This window comes from Daphnia carinata, chromosome 7, assembly GCF_022539665.2.
Source record: "Daphnia carinata strain CSIRO-1 chromosome 7, CSIRO_AGI_Dcar_HiC_V3, whole genome shotgun sequence".
In the NCBI taxonomy this organism is placed as follows: Eukaryota; Metazoa; Arthropoda; class Branchiopoda; order Diplostraca; family Daphniidae; genus Daphnia; species Daphnia carinata.
The window spans coordinates 4,235,385-4,260,416 of NC_081337.1; the positions used below are offsets into that span (position 1 = coordinate 4,235,385).

The window sequence follows — 25,032 nt, forward strand, 5'->3', positions numbered from 1 at the left end:
ATGCACCGAATATTCCTGAGTCCGTTTTTACACAGAAACGAAAATAATAAACCCCACGACAGAAATCGTACAAAATGATGACGAATGAAACCGGAAATTATATACCAAACTAGAGACGTAAGCACATGAAAAAGTCTAATGCTTTTTCAAAACTTTGACATTGAAGCCACGACGCCTTTTACCATGAAGTGAAAACCGACTAGCTCGATGGTAGTTCTTCATAGCCTTACGCATGGCCTTTTTCAAAGAAGCATCGTGTTTGTCATCACGTAGAAAATCTCTTAAAACTAACGCCATGGCCTCCTGTTGCGCCAATTTTTCTGAAAGTTTTTTAGACAATTTCTTTGATCGCTTCTTCGAGCGTTTCTTCGAGCGTTTCTTTGATCGTTTCTTGGAGTGTTTTGTGTGCCGCTTAACTGGACTTCGTTGCCTTAAACTAATGCGAATCCGTATACTTTTGGGATTCGGATGGGTAGCCTCTTCATCTAGATAGTACGGCCTATGGATGAATTCACCTAGTCGTTGGAATCGTCCATCATCCACGTCAAGATAATCGGTACTCACGATATTTGTTCTCCTGCTGTTCTTTTTTCCTCGCCATTGGCGGTGTCTCCACCATGGATGTCGTTGGTATTCACCCAACATCCATTGGCTTCGGAGACGTGCGAAATTTGTCGGCCTGTCAATGGCATCCTGTACGCCATAAGTTTCAACAACTTTACCGGCTTCCGTGCCAACTAATCCAGCGGAGAAAGACAGCCATTGACACAAGATAGCACCAATGATATAAATCTGCAAAAAATGAAAATAATAAATCATAAATTCGATAAACTATCTTACAGTTTTTCGACATACCTTCATCTTTGGTAGACGAACGACTTTCTTGATGGTGTTTGTTGGAGAGTCTAAGTCAAACTGCGAACTGTAAGTCGCTTTGGTCGAAGTTTTATAGGTAAAACCTCGACGCGGTGGCTTACAGTTTTACGGTATAAGATGACCCAATTCTAAAGAGATTTTCACCTTCTAATCTCTTAACCATTCGATAAATTTGAGTACGTTACTCGTTGCTTGTCAATTGGAAATTGCAGGATTAAAAATCTTGTTACGGTGACGGTAACAAGGCAGACTCAAGGTCAACTAGGATACCAAAATGTAATCTTGTGAGCCTCAATGCTAGATTAATACCTTCGATGACTAAACAAGTCGTCCGGGTTTCGAACAGTTAAGCTAATGCTATTTGATCTTCACAAATTGCCAAAAAAACTGTAAAAAAACAAAACAAAACAAATGCAAAACGTAATTTCAATTACCTTATTAACGGCAGTATAAGTATATTTTAGAAACCCATAATGGCATGTGGATTTTTTTTTTCCAATGAGCAATGACAATGAGAGACAACAACTCGATCGATTCTTCACTTTTTTTTTCTATCTGCAGAACATTTTGGACAAAACCATTTGCCTTTTGGTTTGGTCGTGAGGCTGACACAAGCAAAATGAAACCATTCAATTGGGCACTAGAAACAAGTAAGAAACATTTAAAAACAAACATTATTCAAAATTGTGAATATTTTTACGTCAGGGTTGTCGCAACCAATCATCTCTCCGTACGAGACCTGATGACAAAGGCAGTAAGTAGGCTCATTCGGATCGACCGGCATGTCAAGAACATCTGCCGAATGTCCGATGGTAGTGAGTCCGAAACTGGCAGAGCTTTCCGGAGTGGTTGCAGCCGCAACGTTCTTTTTACTGGATTTCTTGCGTGCTGGGCCTTCTTCAACTATTCATATCAAGGTTGAAACCTTAAAAATATAAAAATTTCACAAGCTGTTTAAATTTATACCTTTCACTGGAACTTCACTGGCAGTACTGATATTTGTTTTATTTCCTTTTTTCTTCTTCTCCACTTTTTCAACCGATTTTTTCTTATCTTCTGCAGTAAAGCAAAAAAAAAAAAATGATAATAAATTTATGTTGTTAATTTGTACAAAGAATATTTTACTTTTGACGGCTGGTGGAGTATCTTCTTCTGCTGATAGTGTGGTAGCAGAAGATTTTTCTTTAATTTCTGTTTCAAACCTGGCCAAGTCTGAGTCCAGACGTCTGATGTGTTTATCAACCTATTTTCAAACATGCTACATGAATCACAATGCAAAAGCCATAAAAGATTGACAAAAAAAAAACAGCTTACCAGTTCATAAGTTTGAATTGCAAGCTGAACTTTGTCATCACCATATTCCTTTGCTTTATTAAAAAGCTTCTGAATTTTCTCCATCTGTTCTTTTCTCTTTTCTGGGCTGGTTTGGGAGACTACTTTCAAGTAGTCTTCTGCATGTGAATCAATCTCCTTCATTAGGGATTGTGCACGATTGTCCAGATCTCTCATGAGGGAAAAATTTCTCTGGAGCTCAATAGGTAAAGACTCTAAACCTAAAATTTGAACCAATTAAATATTCAAAATGCTAGTCTGTTTCATTTCTATTTTTCTTGAGAAACAGACAGTGGATTAAATTCTGATTAATCTTCAAGACTTACTGTCCAAATAGTGTTCAAGGTAAACTGCACTAGTCATTATTTATAATACGTTAATTAGTTAAGTTAGGCTTCCAATTTGACGTAAAGATATGAATGATCTTTATATGCTACTGTTGAAACTTTTGTCACTTGATTGTGTATTCCAGCTTTCCAGCCAGACCAATTTCCCTCCGTAATAAACGTAAACAAAAAAGCGAAAAGGCTTTTGCGCAGGCGGCAACAGTGTTTTTGTTGATAGGAGGCCTCTTCTAACCAGTTCATCGAGATAACTAACGATCCCGAGCCAATCGGGTGTTTTTTTACCAATTACGGTTCGTCTTTCGGGGCACCGGATCGGAGCTTTCGGTGCTCCAGGTGAAACTTTTTCGCCCCGAACTCATTCGGGGTACGTGATCGGGGACACTACCAATGAATTTATGCGTGACAATTTATACTGATATCTATGCAAACGCACAATTGCTTACTGAAAACAGATTTTGTTATTGTTTGAAACAGTTGGTTTAAAAGGTTGAACTAAAAGTCGACGCCAAAATGCGCCTTTGATTGTACGTTAAGCACAAACGAAGCGCCACTGGTGGCCGACCATGAAACTAGCACATTACAAACTTCCTTTTCCATTCGTCGTGTTCCAAGAAGAATCGACACAATAAAACAGTTTTATTAAATTTTTTGAATGATTGTTAAATATGTTTTGGATGAACAATATGCGAAAAACATAGCTATATATCTTGAGTAATTGGACACCGTCAAAAACGATAATGTTCAAAATTTGTTTTGTCAATAAATGGGAAAAAGTTTGGTTCTGAGTTGTCATGTGTGTGTGTAATGCATAAAGCCAATAACACATACACGTTGTATAAACTCGAAAATTACTTGGTGTAAACGAAAATGCAACTTACTAGGGAAGTAAAGCTTGCGTCGGCAATTGGATTAACGTTGGTTGCCATCGGATGCGTGGTTGGCTTGATATACATGGCATCGACGATGTACAAATGCCCATGTAAACAGAATTTCGCCACTATAACTCAAGGCGATAGTACAGTTGGAGGAATAGTTGTTACTTCTCCTTATCCACTGACTACCACACCAACACCAGCTAGAGGAAATACTACTTCTCCTAACTCACTGACTACCAGACCAACAACAGTGAGAGGAAATGTTGTAACTTCCCCTAATCTACTAACAACAAGACCACCGACGACACCAGCCACCAGTTTACCTATGGCAACAACTGCAGGTTCCAAATCAAGCACAGTTAGTGGCGTATCTTCCGTATTTCACACCACAAAAAAACCGTTTACTCAACCAGCCTTGACTCCGTCTTCGGCAGGGCAAAAGAGGCCAATTAGCAGCCATACTACTAGGCAGACTTTTGCCCCTACCACTACCAGAACACAACGCAGTACTACAAATGGAGGAATAGTTTTTACTACTCCTGTCCTGCAAACAAGAAAAACAACAACAGCGAGTGGGCATGTTACCTCGCCAAACCTATTAACAACAAGACCACCGACGACACCAGCTACCCGATTTCCTGTAGCAACAACTGCAGGTTCCAAACCAAGCCCAGTTATTGGCGTATCTTCCGTATTTCACACCACTAAAAAACCGTTTGTGCAACCAGCGTTGACTTCGCCTTCGGAAGGGCAAAACAGGCCAATTAGCAGCAATGCTACTAGGCAGACTTTTGCACCTACGACGGCCAGCACACCACGCAGTACTACAGTTAGCGGAATAGCTATTACTACTCACAACCTGCAAGAACAAACGGCAGTGAATACAAGATCGACAACAGCGAGTGGAAGTCTTGTTACTTCGTCTTATCTGTTAACAACAAGACCACCGACGACACCAGCCACCCGATTACCCAGACCAGCGGTTGAAGGCGCATCTTCCATTACATACGCCACAACAGCGAAATTCGTTCCAACGGTGTCAACACCGGCTTTGGAAGGGCAAAGCACGCCATTTAGCACCAGTGCTACAAATCCTGCTGCATTGACGACTGATCGACCAACTACTGAATCTAGAACAACTCTTAGACCCAGTACTGTGAAGTCGAGCACCAGCACTGTGAACCCTGAAACTAGTACTGGTGAAGTTATTCAATTCGATTTTGAGAGATCGGTGAATGTGCTTTCACATTCAAATATTAATGAATCGTACGTGAAAAATCAGTTCAGTACCCCGCAACTACCTATGGGGAAAAGAGGGCCATTGCCTACATCTGAAAACGAAAGCAAAGGGCCAGGTACTACTGTCGGCTCTGAAACACTTGGGTTTAGCTCCAAATGGCCTGAAAACAGAAGTCAGGTTTCTAACATTTCTGATTCCAGTAAAAAACAAGGAATCTTGAAAGTAGTTGTCTATTTGGAAGGACAAGGAGTAACTAACTCAACAAGAAACAAGCCGTTCAAAGCCACTAAAACGTTTTATGTTGACGTCGGAATGCGCAGAAAAGGGATTTTAAAATTTAATTTTGATTATTCGTTAAATGAGTAGCCAATTTTCCACAATAGGGTACATAGCACATCACACAAAATAAGTAGTTGGAATACCTAGAAAACAAAAAATCCCAAACCGGTGCTAGATAAACGCAAATAATTCAAATATCACTATCGGTTTAAATGACTTAAACATCATGTCTGAATTTGAAAAGTTGAAATACCAGCAATGGATTTTAATTAGTCAAATTTTAACAATGATTTTAAGTGTTTAAATGCGACCATTGATTTTGAACAATTAATATACCAGAAATGGATTTCAAATGATTCAATTATGAATCAAATAATCACGTATATCTTGCCTACAGCAAATAAAAATGGGGGTAGATAAAGCCTACTATATCAAATATCAGGAACAGTTTGAATTCGTTCAGTATCATAAATGATTTTGAAAAATTTCGGTACCAGCCATGGACTTTAATTAGCCAAACATCACTAATGATTTTGAATGATTATAACGTGAACACTGAATTTGAACAACTGAAATCCCAGCAATGGATTACGATAGTCAAGTATCTACAACTATTTTGAATGTCTTAGGTATTCTGAATTTGAACAACTGAAATTCCAGCAGTGGATTAAAATAATGTGTTAGGTATCCCGATTGTTGGTTTAAAAAGCAATTACTCATATAATGATCTTCCTTCTAACAGTGGCTAGTAATATGATCATGTGTGCTGAACTTCCCTATCTCGATTGTATCTTCATTTTGCACCCGATATACAATACAATATAATTAAATAAATACCTGCAACCATCTTAAATTTTTTTCATTCCCATTCGAATCGTGCGATCTCGTTTCAAATAAAGTCGGCGACTTATCTCTGCGAAGGAATAATCGCCGTACCGGTTCCACTTACGACAATATTTCAATTTAAATTGATAAAGGGATGAGTCAAAACTGAATAAAGAACTTAGCGACCCGAAAAGTAGTCGGCAAAATTCGATGGCCCGATCCAATAGTGCTGAAAAATTAGTCGTAGCGGCAAGTCGGACTTATGCGTGCAGTATAACCTAAAACAAGTAGTTTTTCATCAATATCGACAATTAAAATAACCTATTTTTTTGGGGGGAAAATGTGCAAAAAATGAAATTAAACTATATCCGATGAAAACATCGAGAAAACATGGCCAAAGACCACAGCATTTCATATACATTCAAAAGAATCTATTTACAAGACATTTGATTGAAAACTTAAACATCATAACGACCATTTGGAACTCCTCGCTATGCCCAGCTCTTTGATAATCCTAGTAAAGGCATTTTAGAATGTAGAGCCTAAATTTACGCATGTTGCATAGTAACTTTGTGGCGTCAGCATGAGTAGCTAAATAAAATATTAACCGCTCTCTCAGAAAAGGTAAACCACAACCTTCTTTTATTCATGAGATGCAAAAGCTATATATGTTAGGAGTATCGGAATCCTCTTATCATTCTCCCCACAGCTCAGTTGCGAGCCAGAACGCCCTTTTACAACCAGTGTATATGTGACCAACGTTATAGTATGAAGGTAATTGAGAGTGAATTGTTGCAATTGTAAATTTATTTTTTCTGGCTCGTCATTTTCATCGATAGGAGATTATCGTTTTCTGTGCTCTGTTGTTGGTCAGCACGACAGTCGATACTTTTCGCTTTGAACCGCGTCACCTCAAACCAGGTTTTGAATATGTACGATCGACTTTTCTTTATTCATTTTTTTTTTGTTCTCATGCTGTGATAATATCTGTAAGCTATGTATAGATTATTAATATTTAAATTAATTGGTATTGTTTATTACGGGATTCCTTAGCTTTTACCAGCGCCATTTGCACTTGGTGATGCCATCAAAGAAAAGTATCATGGGGACTATACTAATGAAAAGAGCGGTAATAACGTAGTTCGAAGTGGAACTTATTACACCCTCCTTCCAGACGGCCGCAAACAAGTCGTGAACTACAAAGTGGAAGACAATGGATACATGGCCGACGTTAGGTACCAATCACTGGCAGAGAAAAATAGTTCCCATTAGGCCGTTCATTAATAATTCTACTGCGGAGCACGCGACAAAATGGGTTTATTGGAAATAACGAATGAAATTAAAAAAGTTGAACATTCCGAAGCTCCGTGACTGTAAAGTCTCTGTATGTTATGTTAGTACAATGGATATAGATACATTAACGAACGAATTTAACAGAATATTTATGTTCTGTTTGAAAAGGTGTATCTAGCATACCCTGGGTAAATGTATGTCAACTGTGCTCTACTATTTGTGTAGCGCATTGGTAATTGTTCGAAAAAAATGTATAGCTTCATTATTCTCGACTGGATAATTGCATTTGCTGTATAAAAACGTATCCTAATTTGAAGTTCCACCTTCAAGCATAATAAGCTCATTCCTTGGCGTGTTACGTGTGCCATTGTTCGTACACGAACGAAACCGGACCCAGATATTTACTTCTTCATAATACAAATTATATTCAGTATACAATGAAACATGAATGACTTGAAACAATCATTTTTTCTCGAACTATAAGGTTGATGCCAGGTCTAGGCGTCAGAATTTTCGAACCTGGAATTGATTTGATCGAACACGTGATGCAAGGCCCAGAGGCACAATATCAGTTTTTCAATTTGCTCTTTTCAGGCAATTTTCTAACACTAATCTCCAAGAAAATACAATTCATTATAAAAACAATTTCATTAATTTTATTTCCAGAAGATTGACTGACGTGGTCTAGGATTGGAAGCTATTAAGTGACTGAAAAAAGTACTATTCACGCATTTGTGCGATGTTTTTAAAGCTGCAATAAAAATTATTGATTGCAAATGTTTGGTTGGATTCTTTTTTACTGCAGGACCAGGCTGCAATACATTATTTGTAAATCTATCAATTTTACCCTCGGTAAGAATATTGTATGCAGGATAATTTACATGGTAGGTCGAACCAACATTGTGGGTTGGATACTGTTCAACAAAGATATTTCCGTGTTCTCTCTTCTTATTTTTATTTTCAAACAAGAAGCGATGGAAGTGGGGATCGCATGTAGATCACAAAAAGAAGGTTTATTCGTAAAAAAACCTTAAAATTAATTCCATGTTTTTTTTTTCTATACTCTTGTTTCAAGGAAAACGGACAGATATTTTGGTACAATACAATTGTACTGTGGTATGCGCACAGATTTCACTGTTGGAAGTGGCAAATATTTTTATGCAACCGCTTTCCAATTGGACCTTAGATTCACGATTTATTTGGATTGCCTTCCAGAATAAGCAACTGTTTGTCAGTAAGTTTTTCCGTTTATATTTAGCACCGATTCCATTTGAAACGAAAAAAAAATTGAAATGATTTTTTTAGGTTTGGCCGTCATAACAATGCAAAGCTGAAAAATATTTCTTTGCTTAGATATCCATAAGTTATCTGTTGTAAAGCCCAAATTCGTGCAAACTATTTATTTATGACTATGCTAAACTTTGTGTTACAATGACGTGAAATGGAAAATTTGCATTGATGTGTAGCAATATACATAATGTGTTTTGTAGAGGCCGTTACAAGAATTTGTTCATTTTACAGGACTGTTATGGAACCCATCAAGTAGTACTAAAGCAACTAAAATAAATAATAAAACAAAACCAACAAAGTAAAATACCAACAGCGTTGTCATTCGATAAGCAATAAATTAGAAAATAAGTGGAATCAACTTCTATTTTTCTTGGTAGCAAAAAAAAAAAATCACTTCGGGTTCCTAGGCCTATTTTTTAAATTGTTGCATCGATAAAGTCTGACAATTCATGATAGGCTAGGCAGTCAACATTATTACTACCTTCCTTTTTTGAAAATCGTTTGAAGCGGTATTCCCAAAGAGACGTTATTCTTTGTTTCATTTTCACTTCCCGAGTATACGCCGCAATGAATTGAAATCTAGCTTAGACGAATGGATGGGCTATCAGTCTCGCTGGTTGCAGATTTCTCGTTGGTGGCGTGTTTGCTAGAATTGCGGGACGTCTTGTTACGCTTCGTTCGTTCTCGATGTTCTTTAATTTGCTTTGTAGCCCGCCTTGAATGAGAAGCAATCGTTTTTGTGTGATTGTCGTCCGCGGTGTTTTCGTCCTGTTTAATTAAAACAGTTGGGCGTCAATAAATTCGTTGGATAAAAGACTGGAAAGGTAGTGCGATGCCTAAAATTCTTACAACTGGAATCGCCGTTTTCTCAGCTGTGGCTGCTGATCGCTGTGATTGCGCATGTGAGTGAGCTTTACCGCTGGTATTTGAAAGCGCATTTCCCTTTAATCTGTCAAGCACAAAAACAAAATTACTTCAAAAGGCGTTTTGAATTCATTGGATAAAACACCTCCATTATGCTTGATATATTCATTAGAATTTAAAAAATTGAAATAACCAATCGCAATAGCTTTGGAAATGATAGGTGAACGCCCTTTTTTGCACCTCCCGTATACCTTCATCGCTTGCTAGCATTTTTTTTTATGACTGATTCCTCCACGGCCCATTTTTTGCATGACAATGATTGCGTGTATTAAAGGTACACACTCACCTGGACGCCGATTTTGCGACGTGGCTAATGGCATCTATCCGGTTTGTCGTGGTTGGCGTCGCTTGCGCTAATACGCAAGTTTTCCGGATATGAAGTTTACGCAGCCAGTGCTCCATTTCTTTGCTATTACACTCGCTAACGACTTCTGGCTCACTTTCCAATAGGGCCAGTTGATTACGGAAGGCATTCCTATCGAAATCATCATCGTCCCTCTCCTCGTCAAACTCGCGCGCGATTTGGTTTTTGCGATAAAATAAATGTTCGCTCACATTTTCCATGCTGAACACTTTGATGGTTGTATCACCTGGATTGTTTTTCAAGAGGGAATTTGAGTTACCTGCACTTTATAAGAACACAATAAACGAGACATGGGAAACTCAACCGTGTAAGCTAATCTTATTATAGCACTGAATGTGTCAGGGTGTAAAAAGGAGACACTAGACGTGCGGAACATTTTTCGTTCATTTTGAATCATTGTAGGTGCAATGCGCGTGGTATGAACTGGATGTAAAATTTAATTTGCTTACCGTGTGCCTCGACTGGAAGCTGTTGTCTAGGTTTGACTCGTCTGCTTGGAAGATCCACAAACTCCGCGTTTTCCATTTTTATGTTAATAAACTATAAAAATGCGCGAGAAGCTAAGCAACTATGAACTACAATAGACCGGACTAGCCGTCTAAGTCTGACAGTGAACTTCCACGACTGCTTCTTACGGAGGTGGACAGGTGAATGTTTCGTCCGATCGGAGGAAGGACAAATAAATGGCTCAACCTACTAGACCCTGCTGACAATGCGCGGTAGAAGAATATAAAATGATTACCTCCTCAAAAAAAAAAATTGAGCTCCATGTAAATTTGAATCAGTGGGTGGACTGAAAATGCTTAAATGTCTTTTTTTGAGCGGTGAAAACATGAAAAAGTTGTTTTGCATTGCACGACATTGCTTCATGAGGTCCGCCTTTAACCAGTGCGTGGCAACTGATTCATAACTCGTACGGGGGGTCATGAGTTGTTTTGAATGTTAGGCAGGTTATTGGTTAATTGAATGTGAAAATTGTACATCCAACCCAAAAATACAGTTAATTAGAGACGGTTTTTGACATTTTTAGCTACGTATCACAATTTGATATTCCGAGCCATTTGGTTCTGGAATTCGACGGTCAGAATATAACACACACAAAACCCCAATGTCTGGTCAGAATAGAGGCACGCATTGATCATCCACATTCAAAGCAAATACATGTAAATGACAAATGGCTGAAGTCGCATCAGCATGTAATATTTTAAACAGAGATAGTCTTGGTTTACATGTAAACGAGCTTTCCTGGAATCGTCATTCCAGTTCAAACATGGATAACGTACCGTACGCGCACGAGAGGTCGAACAGTACAATAAAACACGCAACAATTTGAAGTCTAAAAAGAAACGAAGAGTAGTTAGTAAACATACCTCGATTTCAACCGCATAATAGAACCTTTTCTAAATGGTTTCTACACAACTACGCAAATCCTTTCCCTCCGTTCGCAACGATCTTGTTTGCCTGTCATCATAAACAGTGTTCTTTGATAACTAAAAAAAAATTTTTCTCCTTGTCACGCATATAACGATCGTTCTTGATAAGCAGCTCGCAATTTCGGGGTTGTCAAAACTTTTTTGCCACGCTACATTGGTAGAAAGAACAACGTACCCATTGCCCGACATGCCACTGAACTATTCCAGGGTGATCTCTCCCTTGTGAACTACCAATTCCCTACAGCCGTGCTCTCTTTCATCGAAACGCCAACATTCGATTCCAAATCCTTTCTCAAGTAATTAAAATAACGTACGTTAGAGAAAAAAAAACTTTTTGTGCAAGACTTGCTTTTTTCTTTTTCAGCAAAAATCTTCAACTAGCCTTTGGCACGTGATAACCAAGTAACGTCAAGACAGGCGAAACGGCGTCAAAAACAAAACTCCATTATACGAAAAAAAAAAAAATTTTAAGGTATAAACCGAATTTATTTTATACAAAAAAAGAAACCAGAAAGAAAAAAAGTATGTATATCATATATTTAATTTTGTCTGATTTCAATTTCAGTTAATTTTTCTTTTTTCCATTGTGATTTTTTGTTTTTCTTAAATTTTTTTTCTTGTTTTTGTTTAATGCGCTTTGTCGAAGGGAAGAATTACAGGGCCAACAAATGATGTACAGGAAAAACACACACAAAAAAAACAACATTGGAACGTAGAACTGAAAGCATAGTCTTCTTCTGCGGTGTCGAACCGTTTGCAGCTCTGCGATGAACTAAACAAATACAAAAATATAGAGTATTTCTGGATAGAATACTATCGAAAACTGAAAAAAAAAAGGGAGGAAAAAAACGTAGTTCGCGGTAGCTCTGAAAAGAACAAAGCAGAAGAAACACAAAAAATGTGAACAAAAAGGGCAAGAAAAAAAAAAAAATTTAACAAAGGAACATGTTTTCAGTTGCCATTTTCAGTTGCATTTTGTCATTTTTAAATGAGAAAAAAAAAAGGAGGAGGATCGCACTTTCACAACTTCATTTCCCATAAAATAATATGGGCATCGTTGGTGTTGGCTGGACTAGGGACCGAGTTCTTCCGTTCGCCGTCCTGTTGATTTCGCTGATACGTGTAGACGTAACCGCGGCCTCCAGAGAGCGTCAAAACAGTTCGAGGGGCATCCATCGTCGATTTCGAAGGATCTACACTGCGCTGATGTCCGCGCTTCAACGTCGACGCTTGACCGCTATTCATCGTCGACATGGTGGCGCTGGGCGTCAGTGTGTGGCTTGCGGAATCCTCCGATCCAGACGATGTTGTATAGAGGGACGATCGCGAATCAACTGACCAGTTGGAAAGATCCAGCGAGCGCGGCCGGGCCGCCTTCATATGCAATCGCCGATCAAGAGTACTCAGTTTGGCTGGAATGGCAGCTAGGTCTGGATCGCTGCGGCGTAACGTTTCATACATGCCGTTGACGGTACCAGCACCGCCTCCACCGCCCATCAAACTACTACCGTCCGACTCTTCGTAGTCCTTGATGTTCATAAGTTCGCCGTAGAGGCCAAATATATCGCACTCGGTGGCCGTTGAAACATGACCTCTCGGTAACGTTCGTGACAAACGTTTGGTCATCAACGGGGACGATTCTTTACTCTTGCGCCTCAAGATTAACGGACTGTCCAGCGCAGGTGAACGAGCTTTAGGCACTGTGTTGAACTGACTGGCCAATTGGCTGACGGTGATCAGGGGCTTGCTACGAGGAGACGTCGACTCATTTTCGCTTTCCTCGTGGATCGTTCCGCTGGGTGGTAGACTAGAAGCCATCTGATGTTGCTGAACGGGCACGGAAGCGTAGGGAGTTGGAACGGGATTTTTGCTTCGCATTTGCAGCGTCAGGAACACCGTGATTGGCCCGCTGTGAGCGTGGTGAGATACGTTGGCTCGGCCACTGATGATCGGCACACCTTCCAATCGTGGTAGAGGAATACTGAGGGCTATACCCACGTTCGTCCCCACCCACAAAAGACCTTTACAGGCCATTAGGGCCGTCACGTAGACGTTCTGTGACGTTTGCTTGGAGAGCCGGTTGACATTCGAAGCCACGTTGATGTCTTGCAGGTGGCGGAACGTTTCCGTATGGTACAGACAGATGGTGCTGCTGTGGCGCAGCGAGATCCATAGACCGACACCCGAGTGAGCCATTGCCTGGATCGTTCCGCTGTGGTCTTGCTGCACACTGAAATTGCGCTGCATTATATAAAAAAAAAAATTATAATTAGCGTACGAAAACAATGATAGGACGACATCGTTCAATACCAGTGTTTCCCCCGTGATGCCGTCAAGGACAAAAACACTTCGGCCACATGCGGCGTACAATGCGGAACTGATGGGAAGTAGTGATACAACTGGCTCGTCTCCCAGCGTGACCAGCGTGGCTGGCGAGTTGAGCTCCCAGATGCCTTCACTATTGTTGCGCTTGAAAATGGCCACAGTTCCGTTGGCCAGGGCAACAAACATTTGATCACAGTGATAACGAAGTTGAACAACAGGAGCCGGAAGATTCAACGACCCCACCTGCCCCGTTTTGCCTGGCTCATGTGCAGAATAAAGTAATATCCTGGAAAATCAAACGAAACTATGAACGATGTACGTAGCGAAAAATTTTAAATCAAACAAAATGTACCTTCGGCTTTCCGTTCCCAACCAAACCAAGTCGCCACGAATTTGGTCCGTCGTTTCAGCATTATCATAGAGCGCGTGTGTTCCAGGCGAGAACTCGACCGACGTCACTTTGACTTCCACCAAACTAAAAGCACCAGCTGCTTTCAGAGACGGGCCGACGGGCTGTTGACTGGTCAAGAGGGTCACGTGGCTGCTGATACCGTCGCTGGTGACCACCCACAGGAAATTGTGCAGGCGCGGTGCCAAACAGCGGACACTAGGAACGGATTTCCTAACTAGAGTCGTATAGAAGCAGGCGCAACGCACCTGAATCGCAAAAATAATTCATTAAAATCCAGAGGCCAAAATTTAATAGCAGAAATTTATTTTACCTCAGTTTCATGGTGCGATCTGTAAGCGGGCAAGGATTTGACAAATAAGGGCATTTTCGTCGAAGGACGTCTCTCTTGTTCGGGTACATCCCACGAAGGGGAGTTCTTGGGATCTAAAGCCAACTGCGCCAGACGCAGTTCTTTCAGGAAAATTAAAAATGAAAGATAATTCAATTTTCAGGGAAAGGTGGGAATCATTTTTATATGATTACCGATGACCCAATCTTTGCGGATATCGGGCGACTCTGTCTGAAATGTAAATTTCTCTTCTTTGCCCGATCGATTGCGAACGACCAACTGTAGACAACACGAATCGATCCAAGCCATTTCCTCGTCTTTTTGCTGCAGTTGCTGTTGGATCCGATTCAAAGCGGCTCTTGCTGCGACCCTATCCAAAGTCTAAACAAAAACCAAAATGCTCCGTTTTTAAATGAGAAAGAAGAACGTTTTGGTGCTACTACCTCATACTGTCCGTGAAGCGATCCAATCAACGAATCGATACGTGTAATGACGTCGTAATCGTGCATCAGTTGGTTCATCTCTTGGCAGAGATTGTCCACACCGCTAACGGCTTCCGATGAACGTATATTAGAGCCGGATGAAAGTAGGCGGCTGAGCGTGGGAGATGTACTCGTGTCTTCCACCTGTTGACGGTTAAAACAGAAAAGCATGAGGTAAATGAAAATGAATGAGAACTGATGATGAAAAATGAGGATTGACCTCGACGTCTGTGATGGGAAAAGCCCATTTGAGCGTGAGTCTCTCGGAAGAGTTGCGGTAATCATCTCCGGATTTGGAGGCCACCGTGACGCACACCAACAGGTCATTGAGCAACAGCAAGCGACGCTCTTTGGTCTTGGAGATCATCCCACTTTGGTTGAATTCCTGGATCATTTCCCAACAGAAAAATTTATAATTAAATGTGTTTTTTCGCATACAAAATTTTTAAATAAAATTCTAAAAGGTACCACAAGATTCACGTTATCCTGGCGGAGGAGGTACCGGTTGTTATCGGCCAGCGGGCGGAGTGAGAATTTGCCCGAAACGCGACGCAGCGTGTCACGAAAAGCCTGATATTGTTCCGTTTCACGTTTCCGTTCGTTGAGCAACTCGGCCAGGCTTTCCAACTGCGTCAGAGCTAATTGCAGTGACATGCGGTCCTGGTGGCCTTGCGGTGTGTGCTTCAATAAGTCCTATTTCCATCCCCGACAAATAATGGAATTAACATTTGAAATGATTTGAATCGACGTCTACTGTATGCAAAGTAGTTCGAAACGATGGGTACCTGAAGTAAAAGGATGAATTGAGGAAATCTCTGGACGGGTTTGACCATGAGACCAAAGAACGACAGCCGGTCGTGTGAGGATATCTGCTTGACCTATGGAAAGAGAAAATAATGAATAAAAAATGAAATAAACCCAAAAATACAAATAGATTGAAAGAAACCTTGAGGAAATCAGCGAGGGCGGATTTGCGTTTAGATTCTTGTTTGGCCACATCCAACGATTGCGAGAAATTGTTGATAAAGTCGCTGTAGATGTCCAGTACGACGGCTTTAGAGAAACTGGCTACGAAGACGTCGCCGATCTTCTCTTCCTTGTCCCACGTACGGGCGCATTCTGATAGCGCCAACCGGAACATCGTGTGGCAGTGAAGGATCTCCGGCAGGCGATGGAACAGCGTCGATATCTTGTTTGCACCAAGTATAGGCGGGTTGCTCTCTTCCAGCGGTTTCTTATATTCCTTTAAAAAAATAACAAAACATCTCCCATTTAACATAACTTTTCTTGTAGGCCAAACGAAAATACCATTCAAACAAATTAGAATCAAATTAGAATCACCCGACAGACCATCAACATATTCTATGTTTATTTAAGCAGCCCTCCCCCATGCTTCCATATAAACCCCTACGTAAATATTAAATATACTGACTTATTCAAAGAGAAAATGCTTGCTCGACAGATCATAGGGGTGAGAGCAGCTGAGAAAATAGAAATGATAGAGAGAAGGGGGACGACCTTAACTGCTCACTTCCTTTTTTTTTTTTTTTCCCTTGCAAAGCAGTTTGTAACTTGTATGTCGATGTGAAAGTAAACAGGGTCGATAACAAGGAGACGCAGACAGACAAAATAAAATAACAAGAGGAAACACAACTCACGTTGACAAGACGATGAAGCGAGGCGACGTAAGAATTTTCGCTGTGTATAATGGTGGCGACGATGTAGCGCCGCTTCAGCTGTTCCGCGTCGAGATTGGCCGGGATCGGAGGCAACGTCGGCGGCTGATGTCGTCGTTGAAACAGCGAACCTAACGTAGAACTGCCGTTGCCTAAACCCAACCCAGCCATGATTTCGTCTTCTTCCAACAACTGCGGCAAAGGCAGCGGCCGTCCAGATGGGCTCGACGTTTTCGCAGTTAAATCGGCCGCAAGATGATTGCTGGCGGATAAACACGGACTGGACGAGACGGGCGAAACACTGCTGTCACTGATGAAGCTGAAGCTACCAGGAGACGGAAGACTGGCGGAGGAACGTCTCAACGAAAACAAGCGAGAAAAACGTCGTTCGCCGGGCGGTGGCGAACTGACACCGCGTCCAGCGTTCGGCGTCTCCATAATTGCAGCATTTGATTTTTCTTCCTCTCGACTGCGACTACGCGCTCCGCGCAATTTATCACGAATCGATTTGCCCGTCAGCAACGCTCGCAACGTTCCCGATCTCCTAATAATAAACCAGAAATATGAACCACCAAGTTGTTTATGGAAATTCATAAAATTTGCGTTACATTGGCGATGGAATTTTGTCGGGATCGTCGTCATCTTCGCCGACCGGCTCATCTGAAGAGAATGTTTCAAATTCGCCAGATCCCCAGCTATCATCGGAGCCACATGGAACTTGATGATTCTGGCGTCCACTTGTCTGACCAGGCGAGAAACCAGAATCGGCGGTGGCGGTAGTGGTGCAAGATGAAACAGCTAAACTATCTGGCAACGCCTCCGAACCGGCCATCGAATTGCTGCCAAACGAGTTGTGGTCGATATCTTCATAAATCCTGTTGTCGCAGTCGACCACTATATTTCAATGGGAGTAAAAAAAAAAAAAAAAAAAAAAAAAAAAAAGAAAAAAAAATGTATCAATGCATGAAACAGTTTTGGGAAATGCGTGTGCGTTGCGGTGATAAGAAATTGAACAGCTGGGAAATTAAAATGAAACAGCAATCAAACCAACTGTGTTAACTGTTCGCTAATGGCTTTTTAAACATTTTTAACACGCGCGTCCAACCTATTTGTTTTTCTTCCAATGGCTCAACTCTCAGCTAGATTCGAAAACAAACCGGCCCCGTTCACCTGACGAACGCCAACTAACGAGCTGGAACGAAATTTACGGCATGACCACGGTCACGATTATATTTTCAAAAAAAAAAAAAAGGAAAAAATGCATGGTAATCGTACGAAACGATGCAAGGGGGAGGTGAAAGCATTAAAACAGACATTTTAAACACTAAAAAGAGGAACTCAGTCCTAGTGGAGTATAACCGGATATCAACTGGCAATTGGGTATGTCGACTACGCCTTTTCTCTTCCACTTGGGTTACGTGCCTCTATTTCGGACGTGGATGCCACACTCCACAAGTGTGTTTCTGTTGAATTTCATAGCAAGCTAAAAAGGGGGGGGGGGGGGGGGGGAAAGATACTTAAATTAAAAAAAAAAAAAAAAAAAAAAAAAAGGGGCAAGTAGGAAGAGATCAGAGAGAGAAAGAGAGAGAGAATGAAAATCAAGTCAGACACGGGCATTTATCAACCTCGAGTGTCGGGTGACTTGCCCTCCCCATTCCTCCCGAAAATGGGTGGGCACCCGCATTATCAACAAACGAAAGCACAAGAAGAAGATGACGTGCGGCTTTTGTCAATCAAACATCCAACAGAAACCAGTCAGGTTACGTGCGACATTGCCATCTTCATGCCAAGAAAGAAAAACTTAAAAAGAAAAACCAAAAAGGCCTATTTCTGTCCTTTTAACACGGGGCCTTTTTTTTTTTTGTTTTTGAACAACTAAACAAAGGAGTGGGGGGGGGGAGAGAGAGATCTTTGTTTTTTATGACATCCATATCCGGTTGCGTCACGTGGAACCAGTCTATATGGGTGGGACGTCTTTGTACTAATAAATTCTTCTTCTTCTCCTTGTACAAGATAGTCGAGGAACCCGTTTTTTTTTAACAGTATTTACGTGATAGAATAAACTTAAAAGCAGTGACTGGAGGAAAAAATTGAAAAACGACAAAAAAAAAACGAAAAAAACAATGTCAATATTTACCATCGCTTCCATTTGTCGAAGACGGGCCGAGAGTAGGTGAAGAGGCCAGACAGTCGTCGGTAGCTGAGGCGGCGATAGCGGGGCAATCGGCAGTGGGTTCGGCGTCACAGGCTGACCGTCGATCTGTCAACATCACCCCCAAGACGTAGACAAAGAAAAAAGAGAGAGGGAAACAAAAAAAAATATAATTGTTTAGTAGACCGTAAAAGATTTCAAGAACATCAACGTCGACACGATAAGTAAATATGACGGAAATATGTAAAACACCGACAAATTTTGTTTATTATTCAGATTTTTTTAAAGAAAAAACTTTCCATTTTATCTAAGTTCGTCACATAGGCTCTGACTCGTTCCCACCTATCTCTTTTATCTCTTCTTCTACGACTAACGTGTGGTGGTTCCTTCCGCTGTACGCAACACCTGTTCCCCTAAGGGGGTAGTCCTCCTCCTTTTTTTTTTTTTGGTTGTTTGCCCTCCCATTGAGATGGGGCAACGTCGAGGGGGTGAAAAAGATCCGAGTCATGATGGACGACAACTTGTGAAACGAGAGAACGAGACCCACATGGAACATACAGTCATCACCGCTCTAACTTTCCACCAAGGATTTTCAATCCATCAACCTTAAAGCTAGGTGGGGCGAGCCTTTCTGTAGGCAACAAAAGCCAAACCACAACAACAACAACAAAAAAAAAGACATTTCACAGAGGATTGCCTCACTCCAGGCTGCCAGTGCGTGATCGTGAAAAATGACCGCAGGTGTGAACGACAACCGGTATCGAAAGTAAAAGTGGAAAACCGCCAAAAAACACTGTAGACATGGGCGTTTTCTTTCCCCCATTTCTTTTTTTTTTCTGCTTACTCGTTCAACTTCGTGATAGTAACCGACGGCCAGACGATGAGCCGGATACAACGAAAAAAAAAAAAAAAAAGCAAACGACGACAAATGTTTATCTTGAAAAACTTACAGAGGAGCAAAACCACGTGCTCGCACGCGTCTTCTTGGTTCTTGTCCGCCTTTTTGCGATTGAGTTTCTTGTGCGAGTCGACCGTCCACCTTCCAGATCCGCCAAATGATCCAGCACCTGCAGACCGCCTCCTCATGCGCATACTTTGGCGTCCAGCGGCTGCCGTCAGATCCGAATACACAGATGACGATTCCATGTCCGTTACCAACACATTTGCTCCATGACTACTGGCCAACCAACATCACAAACACACATTCACAAGAAAAAAAAAAAAAAGCTGGTGAGGTCAAAAGGTCTAGCTCACATTCGCTCCAAGCGATCGTCTCGTATTCCACAGAGCAAACAAGAACAAGTCTCATTCGCTTCTAGTTCGCTATTCTCCCACTGATTGTTCAATGAATTCAAAACTACACATTCTTTTTGTGGGGGAGAGGGGGGGGGGGGGGGTTGTTTCGTTCTCAAAACGTTCCCTCTTTTTTTTTTCATTTGTTGCCCAAGAAACACTTCCGCCCGGCAAACACGCGGCACCTGCGCCCACAATTACGGTGCACTCTCCCACGCACAGCGCCTTCTTCCGTTTGATTTGAGCACCCAAAAACGAGCCCGAGGTCCACGACTGTCGCACTTTGGCTTGTGTGTAAAGTTTGTCAGGGCTAAATAGCAGGCGGCAGTAAAAAAAGAACCCGAGAGACGATGAGGGGAGTGGCGCTCACGAGCGCTTCCCAATGCTTACTGAGGGCAGACGGGCGAGGACGCACATGATGGGGTCGGAGAGAGAGAGAGAAAGAAAAAACAAAAAACAACAAAAAAATGTTTGTGCTTTGTCAGTTATTCGGCTGCTTGTTGCCGTCATCTAAGAGAGAGGCCAATCCATTCACTAGAGGTCCTCACTTTCCTACGGTCGTAATCAAAAACTATAGGAACACAGCCACTTCATTGGCATAACACAACTTCCAACAATGGGCGACGAGAGACTAAAAAAGCTTACGTCGTCGCGTGTGTGAGTGTGTGTGTGTGTGTTGGGAAAAAAAATGGTAATGGTGGAGGTCTTTCGCCTGCAGACTAGACAGTAACGAGGGGGGGGGAGGGTGGCGTCGTTGGACGTCGATGGAAATAACCACCTATTTTCCACCCTTACATTCCTATCATTGTTTTTTTTTTTGTTTTGTTTTACGTACCGGATTCTCTCATTAGATTGGAACGGTCAACTCGATGGGAAAATAACAAGAGTCAATGTCTTTAAAAATACTGAATACAGTACAAAGGGCTTCTCCTTTTTTTTTTTTTCCAATACAAAGAAGTGCTTTCTTGTTCCCGACAATCAGGAATACGTTTGGCCTAGACAAAGACTTCACGGAAGAAACACCATGGAGTGAGATAAGATAAGAATTAAAAGAAAGAAAAAAAGAAATGAGAAAAAAAAAAGGACAAGTGTCTGACTTCTAAATCAAGTGTTTAGCCTAGTCGGTCAGGTTTGGAGTGTCGAATTCACCTAGTAATAACCTTGTGCACGGGAAAACTTTAATAACTGTAGGTTACCAAGCCCTGCTAGTTTACCGTGTTACAGCCCCAGGATGACGTGTTATTATCACATTGTTTCCCAGCAATACACGGTCATTCACAGAAATAATTTGTAAGATAATGAATGAAAAGCATCATTAGATCAGTGCCAAAAATTATCCATAATCCTATCTGACATCTAGCGGTAAAAAAACTAACTTTTATTCTCATTCCCCTCATACTCAATAACCTGATGAAAAAAACAAAAACAACGTCAAACCAAAAACGGAAAAAAAACATGTCAGATAAAACCTGTGTTCAGGGCGTTGCAAATGGCAATAGTAAACTGGGGAAACCAGTACAAGAAAAAGCTACTACTACTAGTACATCTATAGACTGAAAAGTGCTCTAGGGGTTGGACAAAACAAAATAAAAACAAAACAAAAGGCTGGGAAAACTCTCAAGCAGCTAAAAAAGAAAATGGTACAAAATATTGCGTGATGTACCAACTGTGAAAGGCAAACGGGTAACTGGGTGTATCGGCTAAAATGAGAACAAAGTGAACTTAGGAAAAGCAGCTTTGCGCGAGTCTGACATATCCCAATCCGGCAAGCCCGAAAACGGCGGGAGCAGAGAATTGCAGTGACCTTGTTAGACGGCCGTTACACAAAGGAAATCCATAAACCCCAGCAGAAATACTAACTCTCGCTCTTTGTACTCCATTACAAAATTCGCATTCTCGCATGCTTTTGTACGGTCGAAAACATGCGCAGAATAAGAGCTAGCAGACCATTTGGCACTCCAACAGTAGCAGGTAATTTGTTTAGTCGACTCATGCCCAGGGTATTAAACGTTATTACCCCAACGTTCTTCATAATTTTTTTTTTTTTTTTTTTTACTATGACCAACTGATTTGTCAGTCCAAAATTCTCTGCGATTTCAAAATCGCGCTTAAAAAGACATTTGAATAGACGTAATTTTAACGTCATTTGGTTTTTCGATTCGTAGCCAACCCAAAGGAAATTTGTTTTTGAGGTCAGCTTTCCACTGTACAACACTAATGAATTATTCAGATGGCTTAGCCCGAACAAAAGGGGCCGTCAATAATTTTTCACAGCCCACACGAACTATTCATTTATTATTTTTTTTTTTTTTTTTTGTTTACCTTTGTTGACGAAGGCAATCACCTTCTTACTCCGCTTGGCCAACATGTGCCCGCACTTTTCCGTCCAGTCCGCCAGGCCTTGGATTCCGTGCTGGAGGCCTTGATGAAGGTTGCGGATGCTCTGACGCGTATCCGATCGATTACTGGATGACACAGACGACGACGTGGAACTCGAGCCACGTGAAACGACACTCGGCCGTCTCTGAAGTCCGCCATCGTGTACACCGAAATCGAGAGACTCACAACGCACTAAAGATCGTTCGCCGGCACCGATTAACTGCGACATCGTGAACGAAACGGACGAATTAGAACGATTGTGAGAGATGAATGTCCGTGGCAATCGGCCCGTCGGTGGAGTCGAAAACACCGGTATCACTTTATCACCAACCACTTCGCCGATGCTACGCGATCGATGCTTGGCCGGCTCATCGGCCGCTCCCAACTCTTGTGCGAGATTCTCTTGTTGATCCAGAGGAGGCGGCGATGGCGACGGCTCGGGTGTTTGCGGTTTGAGAAAATGTTCCAGATCGAGATTCAGTTGATTGAGAACCGTGTCGTGGCCGAGTCGGACGCGGGCAACCTCATCCATCACCTCATCCACCAAACTCGTCGTCGCCTGTTGGGAACGCGGCAAATGTTGTTGCGTTGGCGTCGTCATGGAGACCGACTGCTGTTCCAAGGCCAGGCGCCGTTGTAGTTCGTTGATTTCTTCATAAATATTCTCCTCGCGTCCGTAAGAGTTGGTAAATACATTGTGGCCTGCTGTCGGACCTTTGCGATACACGGCCGGAATCATGTCTTCTTCATCGACGGATAGGGCCTCGGCTCCGACGCGTAGATTTATATAGTCCGGCTCTTGAATGACAGGCAATTCATCAAGATCTGTCGTTAGGAGTGAGCCTTTACGACGATCCTGTTGGAGCCAGGAACAATCATTTGCGGCCGTCGAGACGGCGCCAGTTGCGTCATCATCCGCAACCGTAGTGTCCGTGCAAATGGCATCGCTCGTACTCTGAATCGCCGTCTCAGCTCCACTGGCTTCCTGTTCCAGGACGGATCTTGGCGGTTGAGCATAGCAGGCAGAATAGATCTTGTTGCCGATGATCACTTCGCCGAAAGTGTCCATGCCGGTCGCCTTCACTGTCAAAATAGATCATCCAAAAATATCAGAAATATGGCTCAGCTGGCTATGCCAATAAGTAAAAATGAGAGATCAATTTTTTTTTTTTTCTTCTCTCTTTTGTTTCGAATGTTCTTGCATTTTCGTGTGTTCTCGGTTACAGCTCAACGAAGGTTTGTACGAAAACTATTTTTCAATGACATCATCAGATTTTTTCTACCTTTCCCCCTAGGGCACAGGGTGCGCGAAAGCATTCGCAATAACGAAAAAAAAACAACCTGAAAATGATGAAACCGCACGAGGTTGGTTTTATAAAAAAAAATAATCACAAGCTAATCACGCAAAAAAAGATAGAAAAAAGAAATCGGGACAAGTAAAAATACGCTGGAGCGAAGAGCAGCTATTATACAAATGCCTCCACGTTTTTAAAGGCAAGTTGCACAAAGGAAATAGATGAAGACTTGAAGCGGCATATGTTTTGACTTGGCCATGAGAAATCACCGCCAGACTTGATAAATAGGCCACTGGTGTGTGTGTGAGTGTGTGTGTGTAAGATGGGAGAGAGAAAGAAAAGAGAGGACAGAGAGGGAAAATAACAAATACCAGACTTGAAAGTAATTTGAAAGCCCGGGACATGAGTTTGCACATCAATCTGTCGATATCATTAAAAAGTCCATGTTTTTGTTTTAACAAAACGCGAACGTCACGCATGCATTTTTACTCGTCTCAACTGCGTTACACCGACACAATCCTTTTCCTTTAGCCAATATCCTCAGTTTCCTTTTTCTTTACAAATTACAGTGATGAACAAGTGGGCCTTCCTGCCCGATTACGAAATCACAAAAGACTACCTTCGCTCACGCGTGTTGACTCACTAATCAACCGTGAAAATAATATTTCTATGATTAATAATATTCTCTAGCAAAAGTTTTGGCTTTAAAACAAGTGAAGAATAGAAACAGTTTGCACTCGAGGAACGATGAAGAAAGCATAAAAACAATCTAACAGGTGATACAATGGACTTTGCTACAAACGGTGTTGACTATGAATATTTCACTATTAGACGTTCACTTCCTGGTTAAAAACAGAAATATTTAACTTGAGGAATGCTGCCACTGTCACAGAGCACGTACAATGTCTAACATCGTTCTTCGATATGGGTTTAAGGCATCTTACCACTGATTACGAAAGAACTTTACCTGCTTTGCTTATGAAGCATCAAACAAAAAGGCACTTATATTACAGATCCATTGCAAAAACACACAATATAATTAAGCTACGATCTCGTACCAAGGCTGAAGCCGTCATGAACTGCTCACAGCCCTACGACTACAACACACTGAATCCAAATTCTTGTAAAGTGTCTGCTGGGCTCAAGGCTAAACCCGAACAGCCATCTATCGAGGGAAACCGTAAACGATTTGCGGCGTTGGCAACCCAATCAACAGCAAAACATAAAACGAGAAAGATTTAAGAAATACGAAACACGTTATAGAATGTATGAAAATACAAAATAAATAGTCGTTGCATGATGGCCAAAACTGTCTATTGCCACGACATCTTTCGTGGCAACAAAACACTGTATCTCTATTACAACGATAGTCTGTAGGTCCACTCTCATCGTGGCGGTAAGTTCAAAAATACCTATTACCATGTCATATTTTGTAGCAAGTACCCAAGATATGCCTATTACCACGAAGGGATTGTAGCTCACATATGTTATGGAAGAATTTCGAAATCCTTTGTTAACCCTTATAAAATCTCGCCAACAGAGGCAAACGTCGCTAGCGGAGAATAGAAATGATGTAAGTCAGGCACTAGCACGAAGGAAGCTACAGAATACC

At 41.6% G+C, this 25,032-nt stretch overlaps 4 protein-coding genes across 4 annotated transcripts; 1 reads left to right on the forward strand and 3 right to left on the reverse strand.

The window, feature by feature from the left end:
- Positions 1-135: 135 nt before the first annotated feature.
- Positions 136-1,425, reverse strand: LOC132088185 (uncharacterized). Its single transcript, XM_059496343.1, has 3 exons — positions 1,311-1,425; positions 856-1,242; positions 136-792 (listed from the first exon to the last, which is right to left on the reverse strand). Exons 2-3 carry the CDS (start codon positions 859-861, stop codon positions 136-138), a joined length of 663 nt encoding a protein of 220 aa, XP_059352326.1. The 5' UTR covers positions 862-1,242; positions 1,311-1,425.
- LOC130695509 (inhibitor of growth protein 5-like) lies at positions 1,301-2,691 on the reverse strand. Its single transcript, XM_057518654.2, has 6 exons — positions 2,535-2,691; positions 2,191-2,429; positions 2,002-2,119; positions 1,843-1,932; positions 1,577-1,779; positions 1,301-1,516 (listed from the first exon to the last, which is right to left on the reverse strand). The coding sequence occupies exons 1-6, from the start codon at positions 2,569-2,571 to the stop codon at positions 1,415-1,417; spliced, it is 789 nt and encodes a 262-aa protein (XP_057374637.1). The 5' UTR covers positions 2,572-2,691; the 3' UTR covers positions 1,301-1,414.
- A 3,795-nt stretch (positions 2,692-6,486) lies between these two features.
- LOC130695515 (pro-resilin-like) lies at positions 6,487-7,332 on the forward strand. The gene is made up of 3 exons (XM_057518662.2): positions 6,487-6,548; positions 6,614-6,706; positions 6,828-7,332. Exons 1-3 carry the CDS (start codon positions 6,543-6,545, stop codon positions 7,044-7,046), a joined length of 318 nt encoding a protein of 105 aa, XP_057374645.1. The 5' UTR covers positions 6,487-6,542; the 3' UTR covers positions 7,047-7,332.
- A 4,269-nt stretch (positions 7,333-11,601) lies between these two features.
- Positions 11,602-24,525, reverse strand: LOC130695539 (uncharacterized). Its single transcript, XM_059496342.1, has 15 exons — positions 24,388-24,525; positions 22,069-23,208; positions 18,439-18,561; positions 16,910-17,195; positions 16,284-16,845; positions 15,572-15,868; positions 15,411-15,503; positions 15,094-15,318; positions 14,846-15,010; positions 14,587-14,769; positions 14,338-14,524; positions 14,126-14,265; positions 13,756-14,060; positions 13,389-13,689; positions 11,602-13,319 (listed from the first exon to the last, which is right to left on the reverse strand). The coding sequence occupies exons 2-15, from the start codon at positions 23,192-23,194 to the stop codon at positions 12,099-12,101; spliced, it is 5,214 nt and encodes a 1,737-aa protein (XP_059352325.1). The 5' UTR covers positions 23,195-23,208; positions 24,388-24,525; the 3' UTR covers positions 11,602-12,098.
- Between the last annotated feature and the right edge of the window lie 507 nt (positions 24,526-25,032).